Source organism: Hypomesus transpacificus, chromosome 14 (assembly GCF_021917145.1).
Source record: "Hypomesus transpacificus isolate Combined female chromosome 14, fHypTra1, whole genome shotgun sequence".
Classification (NCBI taxonomy): domain Eukaryota; kingdom Metazoa; phylum Chordata; class Actinopteri; order Osmeriformes; family Osmeridae; genus Hypomesus; species Hypomesus transpacificus.
The window spans coordinates 12,130,080-12,155,338 of NC_061073.1; the positions used below are offsets into that span (position 1 = coordinate 12,130,080).

The 25,259-nt window shown below is 44.4% G+C and overlaps 1 protein-coding gene across 4 annotated transcripts in view; it reads left to right on the top strand.

Annotated features, from left to right (window-relative positions):
• Nucleotides 1-25,259, top strand: part of cadps2 (Ca++-dependent secretion activator 2) — a 94,754-nt gene that overhangs the window by 19,732 nt on the left and 49,763 nt on the right. For all 4 annotated transcript variants that reach the window (XM_047035079.1, XM_047035080.1, XM_047035081.1 and 1 more), the window contains exons 3-8: nucleotides 9,720-10,052; nucleotides 17,286-17,366; nucleotides 17,804-18,034; nucleotides 18,536-18,657; nucleotides 21,590-21,701; nucleotides 22,965-23,104. In XM_047035079.1, the coding sequence (XP_046891035.1) occupies nucleotides 9,720-10,052; nucleotides 17,286-17,366; nucleotides 17,804-18,034; nucleotides 18,536-18,657; nucleotides 21,590-21,701; nucleotides 22,965-23,104 (1,019 nt within the window). The remainder of the gene's footprint in view (nucleotides 1-9,719; nucleotides 10,053-17,285; nucleotides 17,367-17,803; nucleotides 18,035-18,535; nucleotides 18,658-21,589; nucleotides 21,702-22,964; nucleotides 23,105-25,259) is intronic.

Sequence of the window (25,259 nt, forward strand, 5' to 3'; positions counted from 1 at the left end):
GAGCTGTGTGTGTGTGTGTGTGGTTGTCGGTGTGCTAAGCTTGTGCTTAATCCCGGCACATGCTTGAACATACAGAACATAGATAGTGGGTGTCAGCCAAGTCATTGCGCCTGATCAATAGAATCAGCTAGTCAATAGATGATACAAGGTCTAAGAAGTTGTTCAAGAGAGACTTTGTCGGACTTGCATCCTTGTCACTGCCCACACACACATTGATTCCAGCTCATCCTACATGTACAATTGTCTTCCCATGTGAAGCAGTTAGACTTTCCCTGCATTTGGACCAATCTTATTCAACAGCTCTTTCAGACTTTTTTTGCGGTGGCTAATGATGGTTCACAGTCATTTGTGCGGTGTAGGAATAACGTAGGGTTTAGGTACGAATCAATGACAGGAACAATTGAGTGCGAGGTAAGGTAATCATATGTTAGGAGGGAAAGGTGTGTGTAATTGGCGAGAAAGATGATGGGTAGGGGCTGAGTGAAATGGAGGGATGGAGGGAAAGAGGGGTGGTGGGAGGGGGAGGGTAGAGAGAAAATGGGTGACATCACGGCGTTCCAGGGATGGTCCAACAGTATTCCTTACAACCGTGCAGAATGTGTCCAACCCCCGTTCTTGGCTCAGTTTAGTACTACTCGGTAGTAGTGTTCTGTTAACTTGACATCATAGTCATTGACATTTCCGTTACAATTCCAGTGTAAACCTGTTTAGTAATTGATGTCGTTAAGCTATTCAGTTGGTTTGCATCACCGCCACAGTCTGCCATGTGGTTAATTAGCATTCTGGCTATAATTTAGCACTTGGGTTTAGCGGTGGGACTTGAAAGACAGGCAGCGAAAACAGGATTTCGCAGGACCATCAAACATGTCTCTAAGCTCAAATGTGTTTCAGAACGTGGAAATAATGTTCCTGGACCATCTGTGACTGTAATTCCAGAGTTCCTCAAAAAGCAGTGTATGTTTTAAAAATGTGTACTGTGTGCTCCTTGTACATACTATCAACTAGATGTTCAGTGGTCCATTGTTTCAGTGTTTGAAGGCTTCAACTAGGTCTTTCGGTTTGCTTTTAAATGCTGAGAACCACACGCATATGAATTAGCCACAGTCATGTTTCTCTCCTTCTCCTGTTTGTGGCACTGCTTCCTAGCACTGTATGAAGGAATCGTGATTCAATTACAAATCGCTTCTCATTAATTACTCAATTACGGCTTGCCTGATGTTATTACCACTGACTTCATTTCATCTCACCGTCTGTGCCACAACATTCTAGAGATGTCATCCTCTTGAACAATATGGCTGCCGCTAAATGCGATTCTCCCCTGGGCCTAATCTCTGAGCAGTTAACTGTCTACCTGATGAAGGGTCAGGCACGTCCGGGCTTTGTGTTGTTGATTAAGACCTAACTCTGACTGCTTTGAGTGTGCTGGGGATTCATATCGCTCCGCTCTCTCCGTCAGAGAACGAGGCACTGTGTGTGTGTGTGTCTGGATGTGTGTGTGAGTCTGGATGTGTGTGTGTGTGTCTGGATCTTTACAAAAAGTGTGTGTACCTGGGTGTGTAGCCAGCAGCCTCTGCATGATCCCCCCGCTACGCAGCCTCTTCTCAGTGTCCTCACCCCCTACCCTGACAGAAACCAACACACAATATCCTTGTGTGTAGCATTTGCACATATACTGTACTGTACATTGCTATACATTTGAGGCAGTCAGCGTTACAGTTGTATGTTGTAGTACTTCTACTGTATGCTGTAAAATCACAATTAATGACTTGGGTGTGCATGTGCTTGAGCTGTAGTCTTCTACTTCTCAATTTCCATGCTTATTGGAGAAGAGGGGGTGATAACGGACAGGATATTTTTCTGGTCATAGGACAGTGAAGGCTTAGCCATTTAGAGTGTCACTGGAACATTGAGATATTCAGAATTGATCATGATGATTTAGCTGATTGTATAATGGGGAAATCCATTTGATGAAGTGTGTCTGTGAATGTCTCTCTGTGTCTGTCTGTCTGTCTGTCTGTGTGTGTGTGCATGTGTGTGTGGTGTACTGAGACTTAAAAAGATGGCACAGTTTGTGTGGGCCAGGTTGCCTCACAACCTAGCACACTGTTGTAAGACACTTGAGGATAAATGTGTCTTATCCTTTAGCACCTATTGTTTGGGTGAACAAAACTACAAGCCCCTGCTTAAAACTTGCAAATAACATCACCCAGGTTATGACCAGTTACATTCTGCTCAAATATTATGAACTCTGCTCACAGTGTCCTCAGGCTCTCTCCCTCTCCTCTCGCCTCCCTCCCTCCCTCTCTTCCTCTCCTCTCTCTCATCCTGTCTCTCTATTACTTCCTCAGAACCTTTCCCTCTCCCTTTCTCTCGTACTTCCTTAGGCCCTCTCTCTCTTCTTTCTCTCTTCCTCTCTTCCTTCCTCGGGCTCTCCCTTTCGTTCTCCGCCTGCCTTTCTGTGTCCCTGAGTTGAAGAGATGTTGCTGTACTGCAGCTCCTCAGCGGCTGCTTGCTGTGATATGGGTTTCAGAGTGAAGGCTTCTAACATGCCATGAAAGTGGATTTACTCTTACTGAGGGGGAGTGTGCAGCACAGAGAGTACTGTTCAAGTGTTTTTGTAGGTTTAAAACTGTATTGTAGATTATTTCTAAAGGTTTGTGTGTGTATATATACTGTGTGTGTATATATATATATACTGTGTTTGTAGGTTTGTATATATATACTGTGTGTATATATATACTGTGTAGGTTTGTATATATATATTCTGTGTGCCTGCGTGTGTTTCTGTGCCTATAGCTGGAAAGAAAAACCTTGCAACCCGACCGTCGTCAGAGTGGCTGAGGACAATGACTCGAGCCTCTCTCCTCAATTATTGGGCAGGAATATGTCAAGTCACCCTGTCAGATAATGACACCATTATGTGAAGATGACAGAGTTGACATTTTCTATCTTTTGTAACTGCCATGCACCCTATTGAGACATTTTTGAGAACTCATGGCGTCTTGCTGTACATCTTTTAACATTTATCCGGGCTAAATTATGTCAAAGGTCTCAGTGACACCTGATGAGGAGATGTACAGGAAAAGCCCAGAGCCTTTGGACAATAGTTTTGTTGAAGACAATCGCTATTTTCACTTCTGCGTTTCACCAAAACATTCTAAATACTGAGATAGAACGGAGCACATAAGTCTCCAGAATATACTCTGGTATTGGGCAAACTTCCTGCACAATCGGTCAACACACTATAACTTTAAATCAGAATAAAGTTTTATCGCCAAGTAGTTTACACAACAAGGAATTTGGAAAAACTGTGGTGGGCAGGTGCATACAGTAAACATATAAGAATTGTACAAATCTTTAAAAAGTGGTCCTTAAATATATACACATTTTAGAAATCTAACTAATTTGGCTTTGAAGAAGAAGTTCACCATCATTGTCTTTGGCAGGTTGAACTTCTTCAGCCGCCACAGGAAGTACATCTTCTGTTGTGCTTTCTTGGTGAAGGAGCTGATGTTCAGTTCCCACTTGAGGTCCTAAGAAAGGATAGTGCCCAGGAAGCCACAGTGTTGACTGGGGAGTTGCACAGGGTGATGGGGGTGAGTGGGGAAGTCCACAACCATCTCCACTGTCTTTAGAGTATTGAGCTCCAAGGTTCCGCCTGTAGTCAAAGAAAATCCAACAAATAAGCGCATACAAAAACATTTTTTAAAGCATTTCATTAGGGATGCGGAAAAAAACTAACATAATATGCTGCTCAAAAGAAAACCGAAACGTCAGAAGCTATTTTCGCGACAGGAACATTGTTAGTCACCTCCAGGCATTCACATTTCTTTATTTAGAATTCACTGGATAAAAGGTGGTGGGCTGTCTCGTCACAAAGACCTGTGTCTGTCAGACCCGATCGGTCTCCGTGCCTTCAGTCTCCACAGAGCAGCAAAGTTCATTAGGGAACCATTAGAGTCAGTGTCCCGCAGGTTTGGACTCGGCCTACGACTGTTTCATTGTGTTCCTGAGGAGCACTCGTTCCACACTTAACCTTTTTTCATTTATTTATTTAATTTGATTCCCTCCGTCCTTGATGTTTTCCCAAGACCTCTAAACCATTAATGTGAGGTCAGGTGAGCATTGGGACAGTGTGTGCTACAGTAAACATCTCCTTTGTTGCACACCTATTTTCTGTAAATCATTATTAATTTTGTCTTGGAAGTGTTTAACGTTTGAAATAAAGATAGTGAGAGGGGAGACGGATGACTGCTGTATAAATCAATCCAGCTGCAGATCGGAATTTTGGCTGCCTTCTGGGAAACACGGAAGAGAGCACAGTTTCAAATGCACATACCCACATCCAATTGATCGCTATTAAATGTTAATTTAGCTTATTGGCTTAGTAACCAGTGTACAACAAATGCTCCCTTCCAGAACACGCTCTCTCTCTCTCTCTCTGTCTGTCTCTCTCTCTCTGTCTCTGTCTCTGTCTCTCTCTCTCTCTCTCTCTCTCTTCTCTCTCTCTCTCTCTCTCTCTCTCTCTCTCTCTCTCTCTCGGTGTGTGATCTGAGCTCCAATGGATTTCCGTTAATCTAGCCTGGGGCGTTCCAGAGGAAATCCTCTCCTAGGAATCTACTGTATCTGTCTAGGCAGGGCCCCAGAGGGAAGCAGACAGCAGAAACACTGGAGTCATTAATGTTCCAGAACGCTGGAGTGGCAGTATTATGGCGCATGGAACCACACGCAGCAAACATCCTACAGACCCATTCCGAGATGGAGAGATGACAAACGTGACTCATTTCCTCCTCCTCTCTCCCCAATCCTGCATCATGGAGCAATTTCATTGCTTCTGTCTCACGGCGAGCAATCAAAGGCATGCTGGCTATAGATTACCAGTATGGGATTGCATCAGTAAAACATCATCCCATCATGTTTTTTTTCTTTCTTCGACTCCTTGTTCACAATTTAGTTTTTGTAGATTTTAACTGTTCAGCCAAATCACGGCCCCATTTCTCATATTTTTCTCGCATCCTCACTTCTGTTCTGTCTTTTATGGGGTGGTTTATTGCCCAGAGGTCAACAGCGGGATTAATGTTAGTCTGCCCACTTGAGCAGCAAAGCTTTGGGCTCTGGCTTTGAAAGCGGGGAGAGCTGTAAGTAAAACAACTTGTTCAGCTCAGGCCTCTCTGATATGGGCTTCTATTTGATAACCCCCCCCTCCTCTTTATCTCTTTCTCTTGGTTGTAGGGTAGAAGTATGTGCTTTATTGGTCCCCGAGGGGAAATTGCAGCAATGCATTGGGCAAGAAGAGGAAATGGGAGATGTATAATATAAAAACAAGTTACAAATCCTAAAACGCAATACAAAAAAACCTACTAAACAGTTTAACGCAGGTGACGCACAAGGAGACAGTGAGTGTGCGTGTGTGTGGGTGGACAAACTGGGTGCGAGTCTGCTTGGGCCTCTAACTGTATTTTGGTTTCCACTGACATTGTAAAGACAAAGAGGATCCATTTGGGCTGGAGAGAGAAGGGCAGCAAGATGGAAATGTTTTAATATCACTTGAGCGCAAGCTTCAATATCAGGGATGTTTTATGCATGAGCGTCTATATTGAAGGTATATATTAGACCAATAGACACACTGTGGCATCATATATTCTCTGGATATCAAAGAGGAACAAATCAATCTCTGAGATGTTCCGTTTCAAAATGACACACAGTTCAGCCCAGCCCAGGGGTTAAGAAAAGCATCTTAAGCGAATATGTTTTAACAGCATTATGTATTCATGTACGCATGTATTACTGTAGAAAATCAATCTGCAGTCATAGAAACCTAATATTCCAAGGACTCGCCACTGTGTTATGTTAAACATGAATAGTCGGTTTTAACACATGGGATGGGAAAATTCAGACGTCGCCAAAGCATCATTTCTACCTTCCAGATCAACTCACATCTTTCTCAGTTGATCAATCCCGGCTGATATTGGCAGCAATGATCAGACCAAAGAGTGAGACCTGCTCCCATCGCATGAATCTCTTCAGTGTGGAGTAGGAGTGGGGCGCACCGTTGATTATAAATAATTGAATCAGGATTTTAAACCCCCCAATTAAGTAGAACAGCAGGGGGAAGCTTCCTCTGAGGTGAGCTGATTCATTAGTAATAATGGGTGACATTTGTAGCAGCAGACAAAATGCAGGCATAAAGAAAAGGGGAAATACCATATACTGTATGGGTGTTGCATTCCAATTTTCGAAGAAGGGTTATAATGTGACTTTCTGAGAGCACCGAAGATGTCCAGGGTTTGGTCGCTCGGTTTTCAAACATTTTCGACAGGGAGATGGAAGTCGGGACATTGTTACAGCGCAGCCACATGACCCCTCATTCCAAAAGAGACGGCGTGCCCGATTCCAATGTTGAGAGAAATCAAAGATGGCTCCGGTTCAAGTATCCCATATGCGAGATGTCTTCCCCCGATTGCTCCTAAAAGAAAGCTAATAAGAGACTTCATGAGCAGAGGGGCTAGTGGCTAGCCATTAACCATCTTATTGATCGGTGGGTTGGGGGGGGTTGCCCGTGCCCCACTGAGTGACTATCTGTGCAGGGGGGGGCCATGTCAGGGCTGACCTTTTGGAATGGGCCCAGATCCATCTCCCTTCTGCTCCCCTCCTCCCCAGCCCTGCTCCTGCTGGTCCACGGGTCACCAGACTGCTGCTGTGATGAAGGAGTGTTCTATAGGGCAGGGCTCATTAGAAGACAGGGATGTGCTCCATTGACGTAAAGATGCAAACACACACACCCACACACAGTCTCACACACACACACACACAGTCTCACACACCCAGAACTCCATAAGCCCAAATCGACTTTAACCCTAAATAAGGTACATTCTAAAGTTGTGAGTGTGTGTTATTTCCATGCAGTGTGCATCCTTTACTTATGTTATCTGTAGACTTGATGTTCAAGGTAATGGAAGTAATGACTTGTGATGACCATGTCTCATCAGTATACAGTAACAAGTAGTTTTTTGTGTTCTTTCGACTCATCTTTGGGTCACAGAGTACGTTTCTATGGTTTCCAGTTGCAATAGGTAGGCTATGTGGTATAATGTGTCAGATGGCACAGTTGGCTACATGTTCACTTCAACATTATCCACAAATAGATATAGTAGACGCCTCAGACAAACAGCTCCATTATGAGTTTATTTTTTTTTTAATTAAAGAATCCTGTGTTGACAGGAGTGGCCCATTGCAAATCCCTAAGCAGTTAGCCAAGCTGGTTAACAGCTAATTGTTGCAAAGTGATTCCAAACATCCCACCTGCCTCAATAAATGATCTTGACCTTGAGCCAATTGAGAGTTGAACAGAAGGCTTCTGCATTTGCCCTCTAAAAACAAGTCCTTATTCCTGTAACAACAGTGTGTTATTCCCTTTTTCACCCGACAAATGACTTCCGCCCGTTTTAATTGCTCCATTTATCTTCACAAAGAGGACCGTTTTGGCTTCTCTCCCGCCTTAACCTTCGGTTTCAGAGAACCTTTCCCCTACTGCTGTTAAAGCTAGACCACCCCCACTGTGTTACTAGTCAATGCCTGTGACACCTACATCTGTCACCTCACATCCTGGGCCTCAATCATTCATTTCCATGCGGAAAAATCACTCCTCCTTACAGGAACTTCTCGGGTTATTCCCCGCAGTGTCGAGAGCTCACTCATCTTTGGAAACTCAAGCACATTTATTTTGTCGGTTTTGACTTTTTTCCCTCCCAGAGACTTGCAGACTTGAAGTGCTTTTGTTCCGCACCATTACTCACCACGAGGCGCCGTGCTTCCGCCGTGCTTCCACCCCAGCTGTTGCGACGTTCACACTCCGCCGAGTCACTTTACTCAGAGACGCCAGCCCCGTCCCTCTGCAGCGGAATCAAAGTCGCTGATAAGCATTAGTCGATACCGTTGCTTGTGTTGGTGTGTCTACCGGTCCTTCAGTGAGTAAGCCGCCAGCTCCAGCCTCCTTCCCTCAGCTGTGGTTTTTTTCACCTAGTAGGCCTAATGGGTATCGCTGACCCTTTCAGCTCAAACGGCAGTGAGCATTTAAAGGAGAAGTGGGATGTCTAAAATAATCATCTATGTTGTGTGGACAGCAATATGGTTGGGTTAATGGACCATTAAGTTGTATTTTCCAAATAACAGTTGGCTACAGTTCTGCAGCTTAATTCCATTTTATGATGCTTACAGTGTTCGTCTGTGTTACCAGTTTCCGCATGATCTTGGGTCGCCTAAAGTAATAACTCTCTAGTCCGGTGAACCCTTGAACTCACTGCTGTAGACAGATGTGCCACCACAAAGTTAGCAATTCTATTTGAGTATGATATAAACTTCCAAACACAAACTAAAGATCTTGTAAACATGTGTCCCTCTATTATTGGGTCTCAGAAGCGGAACAAACAGAAGGTACAGTTAAACTCGATATATACTAACATGATAAACAAAAATGGAAAGCTTCTGGTTTCAAACAAAGGCCGGGGGAGAGGGGGGGCAGTACTTTGATAAATGTCTGTGTATTGTCAGGAACCAAGGCCCTTGATGGAAGGAAGCCAGGTTGAATTTCCTTAGGCTGATCTCCCACGCCAAAGACCATGTACAAGTACAGTGAGCTGAAGGCGCACCTTCCATTATTTCAGTGCGCAAGTGGTGGTGTTAATGTCTCTGGGAGATTTGTGCTCCCTGCTAGTCCTTCAAGTGCTCGGCTATCAGACTAGTCATACAACATCTGTAGGCTACACTATCTCTCACTCCCTCAGAGACAGATATGTGGCTGGCCAATCGCATAGATGCTTTTAAAATGTCTCCAAATGGACAATGACCCAGCCGCAGGCACGACCAACCAAGGAGCCATTTGTTTTGTCTTTTCCCGCCCACAAGGTAACTTTTGTGGGTAGACAGACTCCCAGTGAGTCAGCAGGTCATGTTCCTCTGGAACAAGTAACCCATTTAAATGATCACAAAAGGAAATTTCCTTCCTGGATGAACTGAACTAGACATATAATCTGCATTTAGCACCACTGGGGCACGCCTATGCTAATTATGAGATTTGTAAATCTACTTGCAAGTCGTTTCATATATCATATTATTCTTTTTTTTTATACCTTTTCTTTTAAGTTGTTGGGCTTTTATTATATGCTTTACAGTTTTATTATGGCAGTGTATTCCTTTATTGGGCTACAGTGAGCTACAAAAGATAATTGCACAGAGATGCACAAAAAAAGTAATTTCATTAGAACTCCACAGAGGACACTGGGACCTCTACTGATGTGCAACTTTAAGCTCAAACGTTCTTGTTCTCAAACCAGTGGTCTTCAATCCTGTGTCCTCAGGGCCCAATGTCCCGTACATTTTTGATGTTTCCCCGCTCCAACACAGCCAATTCAAATTAACGGTCATCAAGCCTGATAACGACCAAGCCTGATAACGACCATGCATTTGAATCAGGTGTGATGGAGCAAGATCCTGTCCTGCGACTAAAACACGCAGAAAAGTGGGCCCTGAGAAACGGCATCGAAGACCACCGGTCTAAACCGGCTTCCCGTTCTACGTCGTGGTTCCCCCTCAGTGGGGAGAAAATACCCTTTGAAATGAAACATTGAAAATGGGGGGGGAATATTGCTGAACAGATAAGTGAGGGACAAGATAAAGATATATAAACCGGCTTCCCGTTCTACCTTGTGGTTCCCCCTCAGGGTTTCCTGAAGAGCGAGCGCGTGTCCCGGATGGTGCAGAGCGGCGGCGGCTCGGCCAGCGACTTCCGCGAAGTCTTCAAGAAGAACATCGAGCGCCGGGTGCGCAGCCTGCCCGAGATCGACGGCCTGAGCAAGGAGACGGTGCTGAGCTCCTGGATCGCTAAGTACGACGCCATTTCCCGGGGCGACGAGGACCCGCGGCGCCAGCCCCAGCGCATGCACCTCAGCGCCGTGTCCGAGCTGATCCTGAGCAAGGAGCAGCTGTTTGAGATGTTCCAGCAGATCCTGGGGATCAAGAAGTTTGAGCACCAGCTACTCTACAACGCCTGCCAGGTGAGCCATGTCTCACACGCACAGCAAAACAACGCACCGTATAAAGTAGCACACGTGTACACAAACATACACACACACACACACACACACAAGAGCAACAAATACACATATAGACACACTTGCTCACACAACGAACACACGCTCCACAACAAATACATACAGGCGTGTACACGCGTAACAAACACGCACAAAAGCTCTAGACACATACACAAATGACACATGCACATGCATTTAATATGCATATATACAAATTAAACACACGCTATATGCACTCTCCTTAGCACATACGTACAGAGACACCCACACAGTAGCACAGATCTGCTTAACAGGTCCACATTCTCACTGATGGGTTACCAGCTGGAGGACTGAAAAGGTGACATGGCGATAAGTCTTGATTTGAATTTTTGTCGTTGTTGACAATTTGATAGAATGTCCTGTTTGGAGTGGTTTCCTGTCTGCTTCGTGTTTCTCTTTGAGTCCTCTGCCCTTTTCTTTCAAATGATCTGTGCTTAGGTGGCCCCTAAGCCAACCACAGGCCTCTTTGAAGGTGTGATTTTAAAGGTCAGGTGCTAATGGGAAATGTCTAATCAGCATTTTTTCCCTTACCGTGACCCAGTCAGCCGTGGCCAAAACTCACTGTCATTTACCTTTCTTAAGATTGCCTGCCTTCCTTTTGTGTAAGCCCTGCGTTTCTCATTTACACACTGATAATCTCAGATGTTTTATAATGAGTATTTCTTCAGTCTTGAACTAAACTGTTCCGGTGACATAGTATCTTCAACATCTAGAAATGTCAGCTTCTTAACTGCTTTGAAATATGCATGTCAAATACATATAAAGGCATACATACAGTATCCTATTCACACGCCGAAAATTGACATTCATGTGATATTGCTCAATCTGAGAGTGTAGAAATGTCAGACCCGGTACTTTGGTCGTCTCCTAAATCAAACAAATGGCTCTCTGTTTTATGGAGATGGAGATGTTTATTCTTACCCTCCACTGTATAATCAAATGGCAATTTGAGTTTATTTTCATGCAAATGATGAGGCATACGCTGGTGACATTACACTACTCTCCACTACTGAAAATTATGCACTTTGAAGACATCTATCAAGTAGACTGCAAATCTCAAATATTATCTCTCATTTCCAGCCTTTTCTTTCTCTCATTGGTATTTGCATAGCCTGAAAACAAATGTCACGTCAATGATTTCCCAAATGTTAAGAATAGTTTAATTGCAGGAGACAACCCAATTTACTCGGGTGTCAGCCAAAGCTGGTCTCCATAGCAACCTTTTTGGCCTTGGTTCGAGGTTGTTCACCAACAATTTTTATTTATCTATTCATTGTCTGGCCAGATGACCTATATTCTCCACAAAGAGCAGATCAGTGATCAATTGGTCAGGTAATGTTGAGATGTAGAAGTAGACGTCCATCGTCGTAGCAAGTGTTAGATGTGCTGGTTTCATGGTCAGGACTTAGATCTTAATGTGTCATCAGTGTGTCATTGCAAGGTTCCAAAAAGTTCAATACTACTGAACTTTTATGGTCCTTTCTTTAATGGATTACGTTTTTTACTTTAAATATTCGGACATTGTTCCATCTACCGTATCTATCAACCAATGTCAGAGAGAGGAAAAATTAGTGCGTGCGTGAGTGTGTGAAGGGGAATTGCTAATGACATTATTGCTAATAATGAATATTGCTGAACAGATAAGTGAGGGACAAAATAAAATATATTTTGTGAGAAACGATAACGTTGATGGAGAAAGTGGCAGAAGAGAGGGTGTGGGAAGGGCAGAGAAAGGAGGGATGAGGTCACCCAGGTGAGCAGGTGGAGGAGTGCAGCTGCTCTTTAAAGGTGTCAACCCCCACACAGAATGATTGCAGACGAATGGTTTGTGTGTGTGTGTGTGTGTGTGTGTGTGATGATGCATAGACAGCTTGTCAGCCCACCCCCCCCCACACACACACACAACCCCCCCCCCCCCCCCCCCCCCCCCCCCCCCCCCCAGCATATTCGTTCAGCTGCATTTCCTTTCCCCTGCTCTCCCTCCGTCTCTCTGTCACTCATGCGTCTTTCTCACATATGCACACAGTCAGAACGTCAGCACACGTTAGCAACAATGCATACATATGTCGTTCTAGTAAGACCGACAGCTATATCGGCGAGCCTTCAGCATTAGTGCCGTAGCTAAAAGTCGAGGAAAGTTGAGGCTACTTTTCGCTAGGTAACTTACTCACATTTACATTAAGTCATTTAGCAGACGCTCTTATCCAGAGCGACTTACAGTACTCGAAGTTTCCCCTTCGTTCTTTTGGTGAGAAGTCTCAAGAGCTAGCTACTTACCCGGCGTCATGGAGCCGACCAGTTAAATAGTTGTTTAGCACTAGCGTTGCTACATGCATAATGCAGAAATTATATGTTAGTTGTTGTTAATTTTGTGAAGGTGTGAATCATTTTGGATTAATATTTAATGTAACAAATTATTAACAAATTAACTGTGTCACTAATTATTAACGAAGGAATTATTACGACCCCCCCCCCCCCCCCCGGTCTGACAACCCCCACCCCTCCCCGCCACAATTAGCTTTCTAGTCTGTGGGAAACACTGCAACCCACACCCTTTTCTCCAGCCCCGCCCCATGAACTCCCCCTCCTCAACTCGACCCCCTCCTCTCCTCTAATGATCACATCCCGGAGCCCGAGTGGCACGTCTGCCCCTGTCGTCTCTCGTTAGCGCCGCGAGTCAGAGGTGAACGGAGGCTGGTGAACAGGTGTGCCGACAAGAGAGGCTAATAAATTAGCAGCAACCCCCACAATTCCATGCATCACCTCAGTCAGCCCTGAGCAGTCGGCTCTCTTTTATATTGAGCTCTCAAAATATCCCTCTCTCTCTGTCTCTCTCTCTCATTCTCTCTCTTTGTCATTCGCTCTCTCTCTCGCGCTTTTTCTCTCTGTGTCAATTTTAGTGTCTTTCTTTTGAAACACTTTTTTTGTCCAGTTTTCCTTCTCTGTGTTTTTTTGTCTTTCTCTATCTGTGGTTTTTCTATACAGAGTATACCTTTTGGTACCTCATCCCCACCTCACCTTATCTGCATCCCTCCCTCACCCAGATACAGGGAATGTGCCCAGACAGACACGGCAAGCAAAAGTAATCAAACCCAGAGTAATCTCCCAGCGCCTTACCCTCATCAAAGCGCCCCCCACCCCCACCCCCCTCAACCAAGTAACACAGACTTATCCGCCTTGAGATTTCAGTTCAGAGTTCACAAAGCACTGTCTGAGATGGAATTGACAGACCCTGCCAAGGATTGGATTAGCATGAATCATGATTCCATCTCCAGGAACAGGATTGGCACAGCTACAAGTGTTCAGGATGTGTGCCTGGGTCCACCATCACACAGAATGTCAGCAGTGACCGTCCACATGGGAAGATCTCTTTTCTTAGACGACTTATAACTCATTAATTCATCATAACTCATCATTATTTTTGCATATTTTTAAACGGTTCATGAACAACAACAAAAAGCATATGTTGTGTCAATTAGGGGACATGGTAGTTGCAAAAAATATGTACTGTAAGTCAGACTAGAGTAAAATCAGTCAGGGCTTTAATGTAGAGGTTTGTACAGTATGTGGCTGTGCTTGGTTATGTTGCCAACATGGTTGTAGACTACTGTGTCAGCATCATTAGCTCTTCTCTCCTAACTCTTCTCTGGTAGCTTTGATCTAGAACTATCATATGCCTTGTTTTCAAAGAAATGGTTGCCTAGACCATGTTAAGAAGAGAACCTACATTTAAAAAGTCAGAGACCCAGCAAATAGGCCACTGTTGTGTTGATGTTCCTGTGTGTGAGAGTGTTGTACTGCACACACTCCACAAGCATTGCAAGTAACTCACTGAAGATATTACCATAACTTACAGTTTTTGTCATCTGAACTTGAAAAGGAAACTTTTCAAGGACCTTTTAAAGTCTAAATTATGAGCGTCTAAACCAGGGGTGTTCAATCCTGGTCCTCAGGGTGTACTGTCCCCTACGTTTTAGATGTTTTTCTGCTCCAACAAACCTGATTCAAATCAATGGTCGTTATCAGGCATCCACAGAGGTTGGTAACAAACCCATTCATTTGAATCAGGGCTCCTTCAATTGAACGTAATGCAATATAGCTCAGCTATAGCCTGTTTAAAGCAGTTCCTACAGTCCCTGTGGTATCTTTTTCTCTGTTTACACTCTATCGTTATCACACATTGACCAAACAAGTCTTGTTTAGTGATGCTTCTGTGATGGATACGATGCCGTGCAATGAAGGTGTCTGCACACAGTATGATGTACTAGTTTGCTTGCAGTGCAGAAAATGTTGGCGTTCCTGTTAGATGGAACAAAGTTTTAAGACAAGCGTCAGTGACGAGAGGGCTCTGATGGGAGGCGACCAAAAACCGAAGAGACAAGTGGAACCCTCTTCATGCAGATAACACAATGAAAGACTCTGAAGAAAGAGATAAGATACTAAAGTTAGCCCTGTCACATTTTGATTCCATATTTATACTCGTTTAGATGGTTCTGCATGAAAGACATATTGTACGAGTAATAGTATATGGTTTCTTGGGATTAATCAAGTCTAAACTCCATCCAAGTTGTTAGAATGCTTTGTCAGTGGGAATGCTTTGTTGCTATAGAAACAACTTCTGTTCAGGAACTTGACCAACGATTACTTACAACTGTCCAAACACCAATTAAACACCATCAGACCCAAACATCCCTTCTCTGTGCTGATGGTTGTCAATGCTGCTAGTCTTGTTTTGTTGCTGAGCTCTGTAGCATAAAAAGTTCATTTATAAATGAAAGAAATAGCTTACAGCAAACTAGCAACAGCACGTACAACAACAAACTATTGATGAAGCGATCGCACTGATGATAAATAAGATAAAGAAGTGTGTTGAACCGTATGATAATATAAAGCTGATTTAGTGAGGAACAGAGTTCTGTTCCCTCTCAACAAAACAGACCCACAATATGATGTTACCCTTTCTGTATTTCATTGGAAGACAAGCCCATTAAGAAACCATTTTACTGTTGTCTCACCTCAGTCTTAAACTCAATTCTGTGTTCTATATGGCGTCTGTTAGTCATCAACTTGCTGGTCATGAACTCTAAAACTGGCTTTGAGCAAAGCCCAGAGCTATGCAGTGAGCTGTTATTTAATCCCTTACAGCTCTGGGCGTGGTTGTGTTACGGTTGTAATTCACTTTTGCTAATCTTTATTTTTGTTTTTCCTGCGTTACCAATGGACATCATTTATTCTATTTTCCCTATGGACACAACAATATTTGTCTTATGACAGCATTGAATCATTGCGGCAAATATTAGTTGTTTTAAATATATTAATCATGTAAACAATTTTACATTGATAAGACTGGTAGGGGGTTGCACCCGCGCACCCACACCACACACACAAAGTTTACACATCTCTTATGAATGATTTATCTCTGATGAATTCATATTGTAAAAATATACATTCCACATCAGAGGCTTATCTGTTAAATAATGCAATCAGTTCTATAAAACTGTATTTTCTATCTTTTATGTTAGTGTATTTCAAGATAAGGGTTTCTGACAGTGGTCATCGATTATGGACGCTATTCTTGTATAATTAATGAGGAACTATTTGAGTGATTTTATGGCTTTGTGTTTGTGTGGCTGTGTGCACTCATTCATGTCTCTCTGTGTGTGTGTGTGTGTGTGTGTGTGTGTGTGTGTGTGTGTGTGTGTGTGTGTGTGTGTGTGTGTGTGTGTGTGTGTGGTACAGGGTTTACAGGGCGAGGATAAACATCCATGTAAACACATTATTCAGCCGGTGTTTGTTCATCATCTCATACAAACAGAGAATCCTTTTCCAATCCCAAATTGCATGTCACTAGTGGCAAACAAAACCACACATTTAGCATTTCCTAATGAATCATTATTTATGTGTGTTGATACACAAGCCCAGTTACACTAACTCCTGTTTACAAAATGTTATGCTAATAAACGCTGTTAAATTAACCAATTAGTACGATGAATTATCTGGCTTATGAAGCCTGAATAAATCCGAATGACCAAAAAATGTTGATACTTATTTCGATAATTTCTAATGATTGCAGCATTTGCACATCAATATGTTGTTTTAAAAAACTTTAAATCGAGAAAGGATTATTAGCCTACTGTAAGTAGTCAACATTATTTAACCTACCATCATCCAATATCAATAGATATGTTATATAGAATTTTTCACTTCTGCTCTATCCAAGACAATATCAGATACATGATTAAAGTAGTGTTTCTGCAGTGCTTTAATAGCACTCGTGGGGGGAGAACTAGGGGTCATCAGCTAGCCTGCTATCAGATGCTAGTATTGCAAGTATTTACAAAGCCTTTAAATCATATAGGCACAGTAATGTCCTTAACTGGGATGAACAGATTGCTCCTTGCTTCCACATGTTGTTCAAGCATGGCCTGGCATTCGGACCTCACACAGTCTTGCTTTGGAGTACTTTAGTCTTGTCCCACCCACAAGTCATACCAAGTGTTGTGTCTTTAGACGGGGATATTAATTGGATGAACATTTTGACATTTTGATCTATTGTGCAACTGAATTTGGAAACCTTTTTGGTTGGAGCTGCTATGGGGACAATAAAAAAAACTCCAGGCTAAGGAGGACAAGTTAATGTCTTGAAAGATTGCCTAGCGCTGTTGAGTCAACAGCTACAGAATAGCCACGGCCTCATCACAGACACATAGGAAACTAATCACCAAAATAATTAATGGTATTTCTTATTATTTGCTAAAATATAGAGCAAATGCAATTTGCATAACAATATTTTGCCAGCAGATTGTCTTTGGGTTGAAGGCCAATTCTACAGGGCTCTTTCTCATTGTGTATTCATTTTATTCGGTCTTGATTGGCTGCTTCATTTCTACCAGCTGGTCTTGATCAAAGATTAAAGGCTCTTTTTGGCTTTCCATAGGTCGGCAGACGGTCTCCTATATTTGTATGTTTCTGTAGTTGCCTCTTGATTGGTTGAATTATGCAGCCCATTCTCATCAGTAGACTCTGATTGCATGATTGGAGCTGTGTGCGTCATCTTCTTTTAAGATCTTGGTCCGGGGACTCTCCACTCTGCACTCTCTCTCCCAGGCCCTCTGGGGCGGGACTGATGAGCACCCTACTTCCTGTTTGTCGTTTCAGCTGGACAACGTGGACGAGCAGGCGGCGCAGATCCGCAGAGAGCTGGACGGGAGGCTGCAGCTGGCCGAGAAAGTCGCCCGGGTAACGGCTGCTTACACACCCTTTACCTTCTTCACAGCTTCCTGATTATAAATCTACACATCACATGTCAAATATAGGGAATCAGATGGCTGAGCGGTTAGGAAATGGGGCGAATAATCAGAAGGTTGCCGGTTTGATTCATGGCCATTTAAAATGATGTTGCCCCTTTCGGGGGAATTGAAGTGCGTTGCCCCCTACTTGCCTCAGGGAAATGTCCCTGTACTTACTGTACGTCGCTCTGGATAAGAGTGTCCGCTAAATGACTAAAAGCAAATATATCTGTGCACATAACATGTCAAACCTATTGGCATCACATGTCAAATCTGTACAAGTAACGCGTTACAAGTCACGTTATGGATGTTCCCAAGTTATGGGATGTCAAATATATACACATTCCATCGCACCGTTACAGTTGGTTTCAACTCATGCCCTTCCAGGAGCGTCGGTACCCCAAGTTTGTGTCCAAAGACATGGAGGATATGTACATCGAGGAGCTGCGCTCGTCCGTCAACCTCCTCATGGCCAACCTGGAAAGCCTGCCCGTGTCCAAGGGAGGCCCCGACTTTAAGCAGAAGCTCAAACGCTCCTCCTTGAACAGCTCCTTCCTGGACATGGACGAGGGAGACATCCTGTCCAAGTCAGACGTGGTCCTCTCCTTTACCCTCGAGGTGTGTGTGTGTGTGTTGGGAGGGGGTTTGTTTGTCTGTTTGTGTTTGCTTGTTGAGAGAGGGTGTGTGTGTTGGCATATTGGGAAGGGAGGGTCTGTGTGTGTGTGCATATGTTGGGAGGGAGTTGTGTGCGTGTGTGTTTGAGAGAGGGTTTGTGTCTGTGTGTTGAACTTGAGAGGGCGTGTGTGTTTGTTTGTGTGTTGAGAGGGCGTGTGTGTTTGTTTGTGTGTCTACCTTTGGGCCTTATCTGAACTGTAAATAAAGCAATATGTGTTTTTTTTACCGAAGAAGGTTCCGGGGCTGAGCCTATCTGAGCGGATCTGCCTTACTCTGTCAGTCTCATTTCATCATGCTGCTCCGGGTTTAGGTTCCATGACGACGCCTGCCTCTCAGTGCCATACTGTGACTCCTCAGCACCTGGTCCTGTCCTCTCTCATAGGAAAGCAGAGATCATGCATGTGTGTGTATCTGACCTTGTACTTCTCCCGTTGCTGGAAACAGATAGTGATTGTGGAGGTACAGGGGCTGAAATCCGTAGCCCCCAACAGGATCGTGTACTGCACCATGGAGGTGGAGGGGGGGGAGAAGCTGCAGACGGACCAGGCCGAAGCCTCCAGACCACAGTGAGCTCAGCCTCTCCACCATCACACTGCTGCGTCCGGGCCTTTGCCATGCTGTAGCTACGGGTCACTTTTGCGACTGTTTCTCCAGACCGTTATCGATTTTGAACATTCGGGGTATACATACATACGGATACTCTGAAGAACGCTCTTTGAAGACAAGCTGAGGAAAAAACATTGTTTGCCTGAACTGGATAAAAATAATTCTCATGAGTTTATTACAAGAAAAATGTAAACACTTTATGACCAGACCTTCAAGCTAGTCTAGGACATGTCAGGGGGATGGGGCAAGAGATGCACAACATCAAACTCTAATCCAAGTGACAGACAGAGCTATACCCACAGCTATTTTGCACTTAATAAAGACAAATTAATGTGTGTGTGTGTAGCAGTGAAAGCACACCCACCTTCAGCCCCAATTGGATTATTTTCCATATCGTCACGGCAGCTCTTTTAAGTACAAATAAGTGCAGCCCACACTACCACACCTATCAATGCCAAAACACACTACCCACATGTAGCTTTGAAATGCCAGCTATGCTTTACTTAACGACATAGGGCTGAAACAAATGTTGGCCTTATTGCCATGCTTTATGTATATAGGAAGTATAGAACACATTTTACAGTAGAGCTGGCTAAGGATAGCACTTATAATTCTCTTACCCACAACACCCTCCACCCCACCCTTTCTTTAGCGTTAAGTAATGTTGTGAATGTAAGCTATGACAGCACAGTGTAGTGTTGTATAATATGAATGAGGATTCTTGGGCATCCTTGAGGAACACAGCAAGACTTCCATCATGTGTTTCCCCAATAATAAAACAGTAAACTCACAAAGTAAAAGTACAGACATACACACTCAATAAGTATGTCATTTAGTTTTATTGTATTACATTCGAGACTGGCTTTATGGACAAGGAATCTCCCAGTCTGAGAAAGCAGCAATATCACCATGTGTTTCATTGGCTCTGTGCTCGTACTGTGCATGGTGACAATAAAGTTGTGTTGAATCTGTTACAGGCCGTTTGCAAGTAGCAACATCACACTTAGTATGATCAGGCAACAGAGGATTGTTCATTCAATCAATTTCAGAGATGCTTTCTTGGCATGAATGAATGATCATTGTTGCCGAAGCCATGTAAAATTAAAGAAAATATATGGATTATGAGAGATATTATAAGCAGAAGCTTATTAGCATGTATTCACATTTTTGCATCAGAGCTCGTTGAAATTGTCCACAAATCATGGACAAAATTGGTTATTTTAGCTCAAGTTTTGTTGATGTGCAGTAATAGTCCAGTAATCAGAGTTGAGTCCAATCCTCCCCAAAGAGCACTGTCATCAGAGAATGAACTCAGATGTGCTGCTCTTTAGCTGGTGTTAAGATTTCTGCCTCATTCAGAAGTATATTTGTCATCCTTTCCTCCCAGACCTGAGCGGAAAAGACTTAAGACTTCCGGCGAGTCCAATTCTCTTCTGCAAGAGAACCACTTAAGAGAGACATTGGACTTTGGTCTGTGTTTAGCTGTCTGCCAGCCAAGGCTGAGATTCTCTCATTGACTCATGGAATAGTAAAGGTCTTCCGTTTATTATTAGCTGGGTTGGATTACAGCCCTTGTATAGACTGCTTGTCTGGCTGGTTTCACAGCCAGACTTCTGTGACTGTAGTGTTGACAGGGGCTTGAACGGTAATAAGACTGCCCTTTCTCATACACACACACACACGCATGCACACACACACTCACAGTGTTCTTTGTTACCTCTCATTGCATTCTACAATGCTACAAATGAGATCAGGGGCCAGGAGATGGTGTCTTTAAAGGTTCTGTACTGGTCATAAAACAAAACCACTAGCCCCTCTACTGCATTTGACAGGGTATCCCTGTACCCATACTGTTTGATATCACGTTATCACATTGGCTTCTGCTAAATGGCATAATTAGCCAAATTAACGTGAATGTCAGTTTTCAATGATACTGTTGCTCTCAGATCTCATCAAATTGGAAAACAGTACCTTTGGATAGCAAAATACTGTTCAATTCTTCTGTAGTAAAGCCCTTTCAGCAAGAAAAACAAATGTTAGTCAGGGACGTTGATGTGCTCACTGATAAACTCGTCTTAAAAAAACATATATTTCTGTCATTATTCTTGGCAGACAGCATAAGTGTCTGATGAGATGTGATGACATCTTATTACTTGGACAACAGACGATAAACTGAAACAATGAATACATTTGCCTCTCCTTCAGTAAAATATGTTTCTGTTCTGTGTCTGAGAAGTAGCAAAGAAAGTGCTTCAGAGGTAGCCTTGGAAACAGAGAAAATGTCATTGGGTACGTTCCGTCTGACCTGGGTAAGAGTGGGTGTCATCACAAAACGAGGAATGTACAATTATTACAACTGTCTGGTATAACCCACCCCTGAAACAGGAATCAACAGATTAAAATTTGCCTCCTCACCTCTCAGAGCAGATCAAACATCCTGAGCATTGTAGGCCACACACACACACACTCGTTAGCATTGCAGGCCATACACACATCAATTAGCATTGCAAGCTACCCACAGCTCATTGCAATAGCAGGACAGAGACTAAGGCTTTTAGTGAGGACGTCCTCTTCAATGACATGACACCTTCTTCTCTTGCTTTCAGCGTTGAGCACCAAATAACTAGAGTCCATATAGTGTCAGTCTAATGAGTACTAGTAATGAGCTATAGCGGAGGTGGGAATAGTAATCAGAACAGCCATGTTGTACTGGCATGACACAGTGCTCAGGGGGGGGAGAGTCTGGGTTCTTTTAGAGAAGGCTGGATGTTACACCCACCCACGCTGCTTTAAGAGCGGCACATTGCTAGCAGGGCAGTGTAGCTCGTCAGCACAGCTCGTCAGCACATTATGGAATGGAACTGTGTCACAGGGGAACCTTGTGTCTTGCAGGTGGGGAACGCAGGGGGACTTTACAACGACGCACCCGCTTCCTGTGGTCAAGGTGAAGCTTTTCACAGAGAGCACGGGCGTCCTGGCCCTGGAGGACAAGGAGCTGGGAAGGGTGAGAGCCATCAGGGTCCATCATGGATCCAAGTAGCATTGTCAAACATCAACAAATCACACTCATCGCTAATAGCCGTGGTACTAACCGCAGCGATGGATGTTTGCATGGCACGGTCGCTGGGATCTGCCAGCCTCTGATACGGAACCAGGTTGATGTATACAAGCTCTGACATGCCCAGAGGGGCCTGCTATTAACAGTTATGGACAGAAACTATAAATGAGGCTGCTACCTCACAGCTCTCTATCGCACTCTCTCTCTCCATCAATCCCCACATCATTATAGCCTACTATCTTTCATCTCTCGCATTCTCTCTGCTCTCTTTTTCTTTCCTTCTCTCTCTCTGTGTCTGTCTTTGTCTATTTCACTCTCCCCTTCCCATTCTCCCTCCTGTCCTCTCCTTCGTTATCTCTCTCCCTCTCACTAAGCAACAGATGGGGACTCCCCTTTGAGATGGACCAAACAATGAGCTGCTCCAGATCACTCTTGCTTGTTAGTGCGGTGCAGTACAGATGAATCTGGATCTGTTTTAGTCATCGCCTCTTGCTCAGACACACGCACAAACATACACACACACACACACACACACAAGCACACACAAACTATACACACACGCGCTATATAAATACAGACATTACACTTACACCGACACACATTTTTATATATACACGTACGCACACTACCAATACCAACACACTCCCTCACCCTTATTTCCCATGTCACATTTTCCCCTCAAAACGTTCATTGTTGTTCATCTACATTTTAAAGAACCCTCAGCTCTGTGTTTTGTTGTATGTTCCGTTGATCTACCTTCCATCGCTTACGTCTCTAGTTGATGACAAGCTCACACACTCTCACACGCGAGCAGCAGTGTGAGAGTCCTGCAGACAGACTGACGTGGAATCAGAAGATGACATGTCTTGTCCTGTCATCTTCCAGACACCTATTGTCTCTGGTGTCCTTCATCTGTCTGGTCTCATCAGAGTCATGCAGGAAATATGACACAATGACTGTCTGCCAATGGCAAGCTGCACTAACGGACTGACTCCACTGTGTGTGTGGAGTACGTTAAGTGTGACTCTGTGTCGATATGTGTTTACCTGCGATCCTTGCCCACTGTTCCCAGCTAAATGTCTCTTCTCCTCTCCATCTCTCTTCTTGCCTCTTCCTTTCCATCTCTCCCCCCTCCACGTCGATCTCTCCCCTCTTCATCGGTCCCCCCTCCCTCTCCATCTCTTCCCCACCTTTTCCTGTGTCCCCCAGGTGATCCTGAACCCCACCACCAACGGGCCCAAGCAGGCAGAGCTCCACAGGATGGTGGTGCCCAAGAACAGCCAGGACGCTGAGCTGAAGATCAAGCTGGCCGTCCGCATGGACAAGCCCCCCAACATGAAGCACAGCGGGTGAGAACCACAGAACGACACTACCCAGAAACACTCACCGTTTAGCTTCTACAGGGCAAACGACACTACCCAGAAACACTCGCCGTTTAGCTTCTACAGGGCAAACGACACTACCCAGAAACACTCGCCGTTTAGCTTCTACAGGACAAACGACACTACCCAGAAACGCCCCCTGCTTAGAAACTCCAGGTTATCGATCACCTTAAGAGTCTATGCAAGGTGTGTGTGTGGGGAAGGGGGGGACGGAATAACATTAACCAGGAACAATCCCTGGGGTTTAAGAGGAACACTTCCAAAATGAGATAACACGGAGGGTTATCCATCTCCTGCAGAGTCTCCACAGTGTGATGACACTGCGTAATGATGGCACACTGTTACAGTAGCTCCCGTTTTATGGCTGCCCGGGGCGACCTTTGAAACAGCCATCGCGAGGTGGCCCCCGTAGGGGTGCCGTGACGGAGACTGGGGCGGTTAGCCACGATTGTGAGATGACCTGCGCCAAGTTCAGGTCAGGGTCACAGGCAATAACATGCATCCGCAGAGGTGCGTGTGCGTGCGTGTGTCGTAACCAAGAGTCCCACAGGAAGGAGAGATGAGCAGGAAACAAAACAGAGAAAGGTTGACATAACATTCAATTCATTCGAGTCAATCACATTCATTTATCGAAAGGTCTAGCGTGAGGTACTGTATATTGCATGTTGTTGATTTATGTTGAAGATTTCATTACAAAATTAGTTCTTATCTACCTCTGCTGCCTAAGGACCTCTTCCAGGGGATAGATAAAGTGCTCCTCTGCTCTACTGTACACGTTACTCTTCTCTCTACTAAGTAGTTAGTGATCTGGAGAAGTGCGCACACACTGACTCCCCATACACGCGGAGCCCATGAAAGGGAGGCAAATTTAAAGGCGCGCAGTGCCCTCTAGTGGCCGTTGGGAATGAGAGCAGAGGGGATGAGGAGGAGACCGTAGGAACAGAGGGGTAGGAGGATAGAAACCGACTGTCATGAAACATGTGTAGTCATGTCGCATCCATCTAGTGTCTGTTTAGATGAAAGTGTTCAGTGCCTGTGTAATATTCAGCACCTGTTGTATGTGCCTGCAGTTTTAGGTCCACGATGCGATCACGTTTTTAGTCTCTTTGTGCCAGAAGGGGGCAGCAGAGTGTTGGCTTTAGCGCTACGTGGATCTTCACACCAGTAAAAAAAAAAAAAGAGATGTTTTATTCAAACGGAGAGGATTAGAAGAGACAAACGGTGAAGTCGAATGCATTCTTGGGATGTGAAGACATCTTGTTTGATATATAGTATCTTCTGTTAGATACGACTATGTTAGCTACTAACAAGCGTACACTTCCGTGTATGGAAGTTCCAACTTCCATACACGCTTTATAATACGTTCTACGCCATTTCTATTTATTATAGAATATCCTTGGAACCAACATACCTACTACAGTGGAGTACCTTTCAGCATTTTTGCCTGCTGTCAATGTCCTCCAGTTTAACCTTCACTTTTGTCTGCTGTAACGCTGTGAACACCTGTTCCATGCCTTGGGAACCGGCATTAGCAACAATGCTACAACCATCCTGCAGCGGTTTATAGAATCAACACGTAGAGGCATGAGCTGACATAGCTGGATGAGCTCCCAGTCACTTGGATGTGTTCCAACCTCACCTCCCCCGCCCTCGAGTATGGTCGGTGCTTATCAAGTGTTGCAGGGACAGTGCAGCATTGTTGCTCTCAGTCCCCACGTTACGGTATTTAGGGCCCACTGTAATAGGTGTTCCCACTACAGCCAGAAAAGCCACACGGGCAAAATGTTAACGAAGCAGGACGTGTCCAGTCGTCCGCGACGGGTCAGCATGGGAAAGGTCAGCAGGGACGTTGACCACAGTCCTGTGGGGGAGGCCAGGAGAGGAGGTGGGTTGGGGTCACAGTTTCACGTTCTGCTAATTGGTGAAGAGCCCCCCCCTCCCCCACCCCCAAGTCCTGGCTGAAGTGTTAGTGTGTGTGTGTGTGTGTGTGAGCACTATGTCTTTGCTGTTTGTGTGTGTATGTGCGCTGTCTTTGGTGTGTGTGTGGGTGCAAAGTGGCTCCTCCTAATTGGCTAGTGCCTCTTCAGATGGTAATTACAGTGTCAGCTGACCCCCCTTGAGT